This window comes from Mus pahari, chromosome 15 (assembly GCF_900095145.1).
Source record: "Mus pahari chromosome 15, PAHARI_EIJ_v1.1, whole genome shotgun sequence".
Classification (NCBI taxonomy): Eukaryota; Metazoa; Chordata; class Mammalia; order Rodentia; family Muridae; genus Mus; species Mus pahari.
Genome location: NC_034604.1, coordinates 57,526,777 through 57,538,470, shown reverse-complemented (window position 1 = coordinate 57,538,470; position 11,694 = coordinate 57,526,777). Strand labels below are relative to the sequence as shown.

General features: G+C 36.7%; 1 protein-coding gene across 2 annotated transcripts in view; it reads right to left on the bottom strand.

Moving 5' to 3' along the window:
- The window catches only part of Wdr7 (WD repeat domain 7), a 277,721-nt gene that overhangs the window by 190,101 nt on the left and 75,926 nt on the right, over positions 1 to 11,694 (bottom strand). Inside the window, exons 17-19 of one of the 2 annotated variants that reach the window (XM_021215119.2) lie at positions 4,810 to 4,905; positions 2,363 to 2,481; positions 403 to 526 (exon numbers count right to left, since the gene is read on the bottom strand). In XM_021215119.2, coding sequence (XP_021070778.1) covers positions 403 to 526; positions 2,363 to 2,481; positions 4,810 to 4,905 — 339 coding nt within the window. The remainder of the gene's footprint in view (positions 1 to 402; positions 527 to 2,362; positions 2,482 to 4,809; positions 4,906 to 11,694) is intronic. The other variant, XM_021215120.2, reaches the window with a different exon arrangement.

Genomic DNA, 11,694 nt, shown 5'->3' with positions numbered 1-11,694 from the left:
CTCCCAAGTGCTGGGATTAGAGGCGTGCGCCACCACTGCCTGGCTATGTAATCTTAACTTGCGAGAGGTCTCTACACATACCACAAGATCAGTATGGATCATGTGGAACCCATAAGTCCAAAGAAACAACAGGCAGAGGAAAAAGTTAGGGTTAAATAGGGTAGGGATAATTTTTCTTATTGGGACTTTATTTCATAGTCAGATCATTAGTGAATATTTTGATATTTGTTATATCTTGTTCTTTTTAATAGCCATAGCCTACACTACCAAGGTTCAAATAGAGAAGACCAGCCTTAAGGAGCTCTTCCCACTTGTGTTCACTTCACAAAAGCATGGGCGCTTGGCGGCCTGGTACTCTCTACAGAGCCCTCCCAAGGTTTTCAGAAAAGCACTACAACTCACGTGATATGACATGGTCCATATACTGAGGTAAGTAAGGAGCCCAGGTGTCGATAGTCTCCTTCCGTCCTGCCTGCTCAATTCTTCTCAGCTCTGCTAGAAGCAGGGCCTGTGCAGCCTCCCTCACCTAACAGTATCGCAGAGACAATGAGAGAAAAGAAACACTTCAGTTCATAAAGTGATGTCCACAAACCAGAAAATTCATAGTGATATAAAATTTGAAAACACAGAAATTCCTTATTTATATAAGAAAGACTACTGGTCCAATAATGAAGTAGGTAGTTACGGAATAATTAAATGCTTGCATCTTACACATAATTAAAGATGCTTTCATTCAAAAATACTTTAAAGTCAATGGCAGACATTAAGGATGCTTTCATTCAAAAATATTTTTAAGCTAACGGACAGACATTTAATTAGCTTTATGCTTAAAACTTGATTTTCTAAAGCATTCTTATAATACAGCCATTTCAATTATTAAATTTCCATGTAACTATTATTGTTAAAAATCAATGTTGGGAGAATTAAATTGTTTTTCCTTATACCCAATAGAAACGTAACCTAATTTAATGAATTCCTTATATACTACAGTTATGCTTGGAACTAAGGGAAAGGGATCAGGACAGGCAAATAAATATGTTAAAGCCATTCACTGAATAATAATGTTTGAGTCAGAGAGATGACAGAGGGCTCCAAAAAATTATTTCTTGATTTGAAATTTACATTTCACCAAGCCTTTTTAATATTTGTTATCTACTTTATCACATCAACGTTGCCTCAAGCATTGATCCTTTATATAATCAAATAGGTATAAATCCACATGATTCACATATACCTAGACACAAACAAAATGGGTAAATAGATTCCTGCGTAACCTCTTTCAGTTTTATAGAGGGAATCATTTTTCAAAATCATATCAATTTTTCTTCCAATTGGCCATGCAACTTTTTATTTTGCAGTTTAAATTTAGTTATGTTAAGCATAAATTCCACGGCATGAGCCCAAAGAAGGTAGTCTATTTTTAAGCAAACTACAAATCAATTTATTTAATTTATTAACTATTTATAACTGAAGGAATAACTCAGCTTCATCTAAAAAGAGTCTGAGTAAAACATTCTTTATACGTATCTTGTCTTTTAAAGTAAATTTAAAATTATTCAATTCAAATCTATGCAAATTTTAGTATGCTTCAGTTCTGCTTGGAGCTGAACCAACAGAGGCCAAAACAGGCAGGTATCTTAAAGTATTAAGATGTTTCATTCAACAGTAGGACAGACATACAGAGGTCCCATCAAATTCTTTCTCAGTGACATCATGGCCAATTAGCAACTGTACACTTGCGTAATCCATGATGTACATGCAGTACCATACCCTAGTAACACGTGTGCTCTCATGAGAATTACATTATTATCTCTACGTTACAAGTTATCTACAAATAGAATAAGCCAAATATCCAGGGTTACCAAGTTAATAATAGTTGACACTGACATTTAACCCAGCTCTATTATAATTTGGAAGACTTTCTTGTTTTACTATAACATAGGACCTTCCTTCCATTTGGTCTCTGAGTATTCCCTTGGAAATTTGATGGAAGGGATTGTATCAACTCATCAGTCATGGGGAAGGGGTTAAATGTCCTTGCATGTAGGGGTTAAATGTCCTTGCATGTGAGTGCACGATCTCTACAGAAGCCAACACTTAAGAAACAACTATACAAAGTATGTGAAACTCTTAATGAAATACTCAATAAATGTTAAAGAAGTAAATAAATAAACACACAGTAAATAAACATTTACTGTTTACTACAGAGACAAAGGAGGAAGGTGGGGAAATCCTGAAGCTGTATCTTCTGAAAAGGGATGAGTAATTGCTAAAGGCACAGGGGATAAAGTCACTTTTGCTTAAAATTCACATTTCGCTGAATCTGGGAAATAGTTGTATCTTCCTTATCACCCAACCTTACCTCCAAGCATCGGTCTTGCCATCTCCGAGCTAGCATCTCCAGGAGAGGAGGCCTGAATCTATCAAGCCCCAGCAGGTCAGGCAGCATAACACAGTGCATGGCAGCTAACTGGCTCCAGCCTATCAAAAGGTGACACAGTACAAGTGCGTTAGGCATCTTGGTACTCTACAATAAACAGAAAGTCTTTATTTGTGCACACTTTTCAAAAACAAAAAGGGAAGACCTATAAGTTATAAAGAATTCTAGTTTAATATTATTATATACAAAATGACATGAAATATATATTTCAATCATTTATATGTAGACCTATAAGATGTGAAGTTTTTAAAAACCAATGAAAACCAATTGTCCACAGAGTTTTGCCAAATTCCCATAGAAAACACATTTCTAAAAAAAATTTCTAAAATAAAGATATTAGAAGATGGGAAAGGATGGAATAAACACATGGGAGAGCTACACATGTGAACTTGTTGTCACATAAGGAGCATTCACACAGACATTCACACGGGTCCTCACTTGTGTGATGCCAACATACCAGTCAGAAGCTGTCTTCCCTTTTTGTCAGAGGCTTTAGTTAAGATCATACAATCATCTCTCTTACTAAATGAATCAGAAATTTAGTCACAATCAAAGCCGAAGTAGCATAATGTCAATTTTAAGGAAATATAAAGACATTCCACAAAATTAAAAACCTGGTAATCCAAATTTCACAGTCTTAACCATCACTGATTCCAACTGGCAGAAAATCAATTTAATTTTTCCAAATTTCTGATTCTTGATATGAAATCTAATTATAAGAGAAAGATTATCACTATACTAGTATACAGGTTTTATGAGTTACTTCACCTTTATTTTATAAGTGTACAAAACTGTATATTATATATAATATACATTATATGTTATATATTATAAACTCAATGAATGCCTCATCTCAAATTATGTATAAGGCCATTATTAGTTCAGTATTTTGTGCCATTTTCTCCCAAGGATAACATCTAGAGACAAATAATCAGGAATGGATGAAAAAGCATTTGCTATCATTTATAATGTATTATCTATGAACACAGAATTTTATCAATTCTGTGTTTTAAAAGAATTAAAACTGCAGTCTTCTAAATTAATAACAAAACACTACAATAAATTATAAAGTGATCTCTTAAATTATTAAAGAGAAAAGTCACCTACTTAAAAATTCATCCTTTCAGTAAGAAATTCTCATCAGCAGATAACAAATATGTAATTGCATTAATAAAGGTGATGGATACACATTTCATTTTGAAATTTACAAGACATGGATATATCCATACATACATATATGGGTATATACATAAATTACTCACATGAGTAATCTCTTGATTAGCTTTAATGCCTCGCAAACACAGTCTTACTCAACTACTGATCAGCTAAGCTTTCACACATGATGATCCTTACCAAAGCCTGAGAGTATATTGTAAACTGAAAAATAACTATTTTTAAAATAGCTCAACAAATATTCAATTTATTCCAATCCAGCCTTCACATACAAGCATAGTCCTCTGATAGGGAAACAAAACAAACAATATATTATCATGCTAAGTTCCTATATTTTGTTTCCAGGGGAGTACTTACTACTCGTAACAGGGGCTCTGTGCTTCTCTGGCAACCTAACATTTAACATTCCCTCTGTTTGAATGGCCTTGCAATATTAGCTTTGGTGAAGAGTCTGAATCATTTAGAGGTGTATTCTAGACTTTGGAAAGTTCCTTCTCTTTATTTTACACAGACTGATAAACGTTGCGATCACATGGAGACAGTGGCTGAACCAAGAAAGGACTGAGCAGCATATCTGAATAGTCCATTCTCAGTTCCACGTCCCCCAACGCAGTTTCCATTTGTGTAACTACACAACAAGGATATGCTAGCCCAACTGAATCCAAAGGCTTCAATTATAGACTTTTATGCCTCTGCCTGAAGCAGGAACAGTAGAAAAGGTGAATTCCTATCAGCTTGCATAACCAATCTGAAGACTTTTCAAATGAGAGGGAAAATTAACATACTCACTTAACTAGGGCATATGGTAGTAATATAAAGACAGCACACTGTCTCTCATATATTTAGAGTGCATGTAAAATATGCTTATTATCATTAATGCCACAAATCAAATGGCAAAAAGCACTGTGACAATTCAACTTTTAACAAAGACCTCACAGCCAAGACTAGTGTCCCTGCACTCTCATAACAGCGCTCTAGATGATAGCAGACATGTTCTACTCTAGGCGGGAGGGACAGTATAGTTTTTACAATTGGCACCTGGCACTGAGTTCAGCAAATAAGGTTTCAAAATGGGATTCATACAAAATAAAGCAGATGGAGGTATAAATCAGATTAGAAAATAAAAACCAAGAGTAAGTCTACCAGGCCAAAGCAGAGAGGAAAAGGGAGTGTTGTTCCAAAGTGAGAGAGAATACCTTCATTTACTAAGAAACAGGTATGTAAAGCAGGAGGGGCAGAGTCAGAACCAGAGTGATCAGCCTCAGACCGAGCAGAAACGACAGGCGCAGCAGCTTGCAGAGGAAACAAGGAGAAAGAAAGAGCAAAGAATTGAGGTACAGCAGATTCTGAAAAAAAGCTCAGGATTAGTGAAGAGTGAAAACACAGTTAGCAAAACATAGTGAACATACAACTGAAAGTGATGCTTTAACTAGAAAGGAGCGCTCATCAGAAAGCACTGCCAGGATGGGCTGTCTGTCTGCACAGTGATCTCAAAGGAGTTCGGCTTCCGCTTAAAGCCACCATCTTTCTGATATCATAAATCCACAATATAGCAAATCTTGTTTTTTTAAAAAAAAAATAACCACAACACAATGAAAACTACATTAAGAATTAGCAGAAATATAATCCAGTCTTTAAAATGTATCACAGAGAAAACTTTTAGGAGGCCTATATATCTTTGTAATATTTTTCTAAGTTTATTCTTTAATATTATATGTGAACTATTTTAAAATATTTCAAAAGAATACTCAATAGAATTTTGATTCTCTACCCCTACATTTTAATCTCATTATCAAATATAACAACTTGTAAAGAACATACACAGTGCATTCCATTTAACTCTTCTTAAAATAATTTTAATATAGTTTCATTCAGTGTAAAAATATATGCACTAAAACAAATATGAATTTTGTGATTCATACACAGTGGATAAAGCCATCCCTTCCCTGACTCAGGGAAGCTGTACGGCCAGGAAAGCCATGCAGTTGACATTATCATGTGAAAAAGCCAGAGGACCTTACAGCATACACATTCTACAACTGGAGGCTGATGTGAAGATTTGGGGGCCGCCATTGGACACTTCCTTCCTATGAAAATATTACCATATACCATGCACAAGTATCTTCAAGCTAATTCCTCTCCTGTCTTCTGTCACTCAGCAGCAATGGGTGTGGGCTCATGAGCAGATGAGGCCCTGTCTGCTGAACAGTACATTTGCTTTTCACGCAGTGAAGTCCTTTTGTTGTGACTGGACAGCTGCAGGAAGCAACTTTTTTATGATTTCACACGAATGCATCATCGTGTCACTCGGGCATGTGTGAGGTGCCCAGCAGGACTAAGAGAAGTCTGTGGACAGTAGGAGAATAGGACTAGCTCCAGGCCTATTGCACCCATGGAAGTTTTATAGAGGAAACGGAAGTGCTTTCTTATTATGAGAGACTTGGGTTTTATTTATTATATGGTTATGACTATTTCGTGTTACACTTATGTATTTAATTGTATGTCATGAGATCTAAAAATTCCACTATAATATTTAAAAGAATACCAAACACTTAATATATTCCATGGAATGATTTTATTTTTCACTTCTCTTCACTATTTAATCACAAACTCAGCTTAAATAACTGAGATTTTCCTCCCATGTAAAAAGCTAGTAAAGGCACTGCTTACTACAGGATTGCCTGTGTGGCTGAACTTCATGCCACCAAAAGTGCTGAGCACCCTGCTCTGAAACCTTCCTGTACAAAATGTGTTCTTAGACAATCTCAACCATGTATATGACGTGTTCTTGTCCCACTCCCATCCTGCCACCCCTCCCTTCACTACGGGTCCCTTTCTCACATTCTCTAGGAAACAGTGTTAATTTCTGTTTGGTTTCACCCTAACTCTGTAGGTACACAAGAATGAGAAGATCATAAAAAAATACAAAATAAATGAAAGTTCAGTAGTGACTGGTCACTATCAGCTATGTCAAATAAATAGATTTAAACTACAGTGCTTTCTCAATGCATGAATATTAAAGAGAGAAAAATCAGGAGCCTGGCTGGCAGAACTGCTTGAGTATGCGAACCTGGACTTGCTGTTCAACACACGCAACTACATACAGGAAGAGAAAAAAAAACACTCATGGTATTATAATTGTGAAGTCACGTTTAGTGGAAGTGAAAACAGGTGCTTATAGATTTATTCTTTAATAAATCATATGGATGCTACTAATCAAGTAATAGAGATTAAGAAATTGGATTTACTAAACTCTAAAAGCCTCTGGAGCAACATAAAAAATATTTTACTCATAACCTCACAACTAGACTGGCAAAATCTGGAAATACTTTTACAGTTCACTGAAAAATTAAAACTCTTGTCACAGTTTGTTTGTTTGTTTGTTTTTTAATAACTGCCCACATATAAAAAAAACCAGAAACTAGAAGAAAAAAATATTAAAGTAAAATGTTCAGGGTTTAGCAATAAATCTGAAGTCCTGTGGATGAATATTGAAGATTCCTAGCATAAATCATGTCTGCTCGTCTGATGACAGCAGATAGGCGGGAGAATGTCACCATTCTCACAGAACGGAAGGAAGGGTGAAGGGCTGGGAGGTCTGTTATGTTCCAGGTAGGGCCCTTTAAGAAGGTACTAGTTCTGAGCCTCCTCAATTGTTCATGTCCATGGAAACTAGATCATTAGAGCAAGCTTAGGCCACAAGACATGCTTGTATTTGCTCCAGCTTTTCTTTAAATAGCAGAAGCATGGGTTTTCAACATTATAACATCTATGCTTTCTATTTTTAAATAGATCTTTTCTCACTCCAGGTTGATTCTGAACTCTATCTTTCCCCTACTGCTACTGTGAGATAAATAACGTGAATGTGACAGAGATTAACATTTTGAATGACAAAGGTTCTAAGGTCTAAATCTCAATAGCCTTCCAGTGTATATACCCAAAGAGCACCTAAACTTTCACAAAGAAAAAAAGAGCATCTAAAACTATAGAAAAATAAATGCAATGCCTTAGAAGGTGAAGTTTTTTTTTTTTAAAGTGCAACACTGGAAAGATAAAATTATTTAATACTAAATGGCCCTTTCAAATGTTAATGGAAATTATAATGCTAGGGAAAGGGGAGAAGAAAGGAAGGGGGAAGGAAGGGGGAGTGGGGAAAAGAAGAGAGGGAGGGGAGGGAGAGAGTAAAACAAGGTAAACAGGAAAACTTTAGAAATTAGGAATTGATGAAGCACCAGCCACCATGTTACCTACCACGAAGCTGTTCTGCACCAGGCCTAGCATTTAGTGCGGGCATCTTGAGGCCACATTTCCCTGTTTACCTCACCTTTATGTCTGTGTGTTTATATGCTTTGAACAAATGGCATTCTATTCTTCTTTAAGTCCACAGAGTATTTAAGATAAATCATTAATGGGGTCTTTTCTCTTTTCCTAAGATCTAACTGAAGTACCAGCTAAACAATGTACTGAGGGTGGAGGTATAGGTCTGTCATCCCAGCATGAGAAGGATCAGTAGCCGGAGGCCATCCCTGACTTTACTGCAACTTGGAAGCAGCCTGATCCATGTGAGGTCCTGTCTTGAAGAACTCAAATGAGACAATGTAACATCCCCCTTGACTAGTCAGACTGCATAGTCAGGGCCCCCATGCAAATGTCCCGAGTAATGCAGTAACTTGCTGTGAATGTTATAGCAATGTGAAACAAAAACTTTAAATTGCTTTTCTAATGCCTTTTGTCATGAAAAATTCACACTTAATATTTCCTAGTTCAGAAGAGAGAACGGAAATCTGTGCTGATTAACCTGTTAGGAATGTATGTATGGTAACCATGAAGGCAATACTGCAGTGCAACTCTAACCATTTTCCTGTTGGACTCAGATGTAACTGACCAGTGATCTTCCACTCACCAACTCCACTGTCCCACCAAGCCTGATATGTACCACGTCCAGAAACACTGAATTACAAAGTTCCCAACTTTGCCCCTATCTGCTGAGTAGTTACCATTTTGAAATATCCAGTTAGCATGTCCAGACAAATTCTTCTTTAGTCTTCTCAATGGACCCTGGATCACTAGGCTCTGGGCCATTGGATTGTTGCTTACTCTTCTAATTAGATTATACATATATTTTGATTACTTCATGAGAATAAGTACACAAAAACCTAGTTTTATAAGACTAGAAATGCTTAAAAATATTACCAATCAAACTTTGTATTTGACTGAAAATTTAGAACTATGACTAAAAACTTGTATAAAAAAGTCTATTCTAGTTTGTTTGTTTATATTGTTATCTGATTTTATTCTCTATTTATTATTTGGATGACTGTTTTCTAATGAGAGAGAATGGCTATAGATTTGGATGGGAGGGAGGACCCAGGAGGAGTTGGGAAACTGGAAATTACTGTGAATATATTGTGTAAAATATCTATTCTCAACAAAATAATTAACTAATTAGCTAATTGATATTTTCAAAGCTGTGTTTGCAGAGACTCACTGCATCATTAGAAGAGCAGTACTGTGAGGAAGCTGGAATGTTCCAGTCCACAGGCTGGTTACCTCATCCTGCCCACGTCAAGCCCCCTGGACCACACATGCCTTGCCCATTTCTTTGTCTGAACTAACATGTAGGAATCTATGAACTCAGCAGCCCACTGGCTTCTCACACCCGATGGACACTGAGGCTGGCGTCAGACAGCATCGTGGAGCTATAGAGAAGCTTGCCCTGTCTTGCTAGAACCATCACTCCAATGACTCACCAGTGTACTCTACACTTGTTGTAACTTATGGCTTACTTGGTTCTGTAAAACTATAAAACTATTTCTCTACTGGAACAAAACGTTTGGGGTAACCAGAATCATTTTCCTGGACAACTACCCCAAAACTAGCTCTTACTCCTGTTAAGATGAAAGCTGTGGTCTTGAGTCTATAGCAGCTATGATAATTTCAAATACAGTATATGTTTGCTGAAGCAAGCATAACTACTACAAATAGCTACTTATACAAATCTGGAGGGGTTTTTCTGTGTGTGGACTTTTGAAACTTGCTGTTTCTGGATACCATGCAGATCATAAATAAGTCCCTGTATTAAGTCACTGTAATGGTCCTGGAAAACTTTACTTCAGTAATATACTTATTTATCATCTAGACATGTTTACTTAGCTACTGAGTAACAAACTAGGAAGCAATGGATAACTGAACTGTCAAACACCATTAAGCCAAAAAAAAAAAAAAAAAAAAAAAAGAAAAAGAAATCTCTATGAGAGAATTAAATAACTAATGTGCGCTGAGTGTACAAGCAAACAGATGGCAGAAAGAACTAAGGATCTACTGTTTCAGAATGAATTAACAATCCCACTGTGATGAAAGGCAGGTATATCAAGGCAACAACATATCAAGAAGCTTACGAGCTTAAAAACCATAGAAGCAGTGCTGGAGCAATGACTCTGTACTTAAAATCACCTGCTGCTCTTGCTTAGGACCCTAGGTTCAGTTCCCAGCAGCCACAAGGTGGCTCACAAAGGATCCAGCACCCTCGACTAGCCTCTGTGGTGCAGCTACACAGAATTAGGCAAAAATTCACACATGTAAAAATAAAAAGAAATTCAGAATATTCTTTAAAATAAAGTACGATTACTTAATCTTCAAACCATCACTAGTTCACGCCAGAACTGAAGTAAGGTCAGATACAACAGTGACTTTTCTTGGACTGTAACTATAGCCAGAGACTTAAATGAAAATCTGTTTTAAAACATCTTCATCACTAACACCAAAAGTCAGTAAGTGGGAGCTAGAGAAATGGCTCAGCAGTTGGGAATCTGTATTGTTCCTGTGGAGGCCCCAAGTTCAATTTCCATCACCCACAACAGGCAGCTTGTAACTGCATATAACTCCAGCCCCAGGGGATGCCCCTAACCTTCGGCACATGCACATATATAGACACACACACATGTACATGTAAATAAATAGTAATACAAAGTTTTACATAGATAGATAGATAGATAGATAGATAGATAGATAGATAGATAGATAGATAGATAAAAAGATAGACAGAGCCCTCTAAGCCCGAGACTGGGAGAGAAATAAATCATTACACTGAAAGGTGAATTTATATGAAAAGCTGTTAAACTTCCCATGTCAACAACACTTACCAGGTGTTTAGTATACATTCCAAATATTGAGCTAAACAGATAAAAAAACGAAAATCACACTAAAAAAGCCTAAGAGCCACAAGACACTCAAACTCTACTTGAAAAGCAAATAAATCTATTAGAGCATGGTCATAAACTGCATGGTCATGAACTGCATGGTCATAAACTGCAGTTGTCTGCATTGCCTTCAATAGGTGTAAGCACTCCTGGAAGCCAGGAACGTATCTTGTTCTTATATCCATAGTACCTCGTTACTGAAATATTTACTCTAGCAGCAGGAAGAGGGTACATATGGATTCATTGGTTGCCAGCTTCTTCCAGGAAACCGTAGCAATGACTTATGAAAAATCAGTGAGCAAGATAACAATCCCTATCTTCTTAGTTTCTACAAGAAATTAGAGTAATAAGACAATTTTTTTCTAAAAAATGGCAATTACATTGGGACACTGTCCTGTTATGTAGTGACATTATCCAGTATCCTATCTGACAAATTTAAGCATTTTAAGCATGAAAATTTAGAGGCAGGAAAGTATAGTTGATAATAAGAATAATTAAAAACCCCTTAATCTCAGTACTCAAAGGGCGGATCTCTTAAGTTCAACGTCAGCCTGGTCTACAGAGTGAGTTCCAGGACAGCCTGGGCTACACAGAGAAACCCTGTCTTAAGAAACCTAAAAAGAAAAAAGAAAAAAACAAGGAGTTTTGGTGGTACTAAACCAAACATTGGTGGTACCTAACATTGGAAGGAGTTGAGAGGAGTGGGGAAAGCAGGTGGATCTTGGTAACTTCAGGGCCAGCCTTGTCTACAGAGCAAGATCCCCCCTAGACAGCCAAGGATACATGAAGAACCCCTGTCTCAAAAAAAGAAAAAAAAAAAAAAAAAATACAAACCAACTCGGAACAGGCAAAGATATGACAAGTATTGGATAACCCATATAT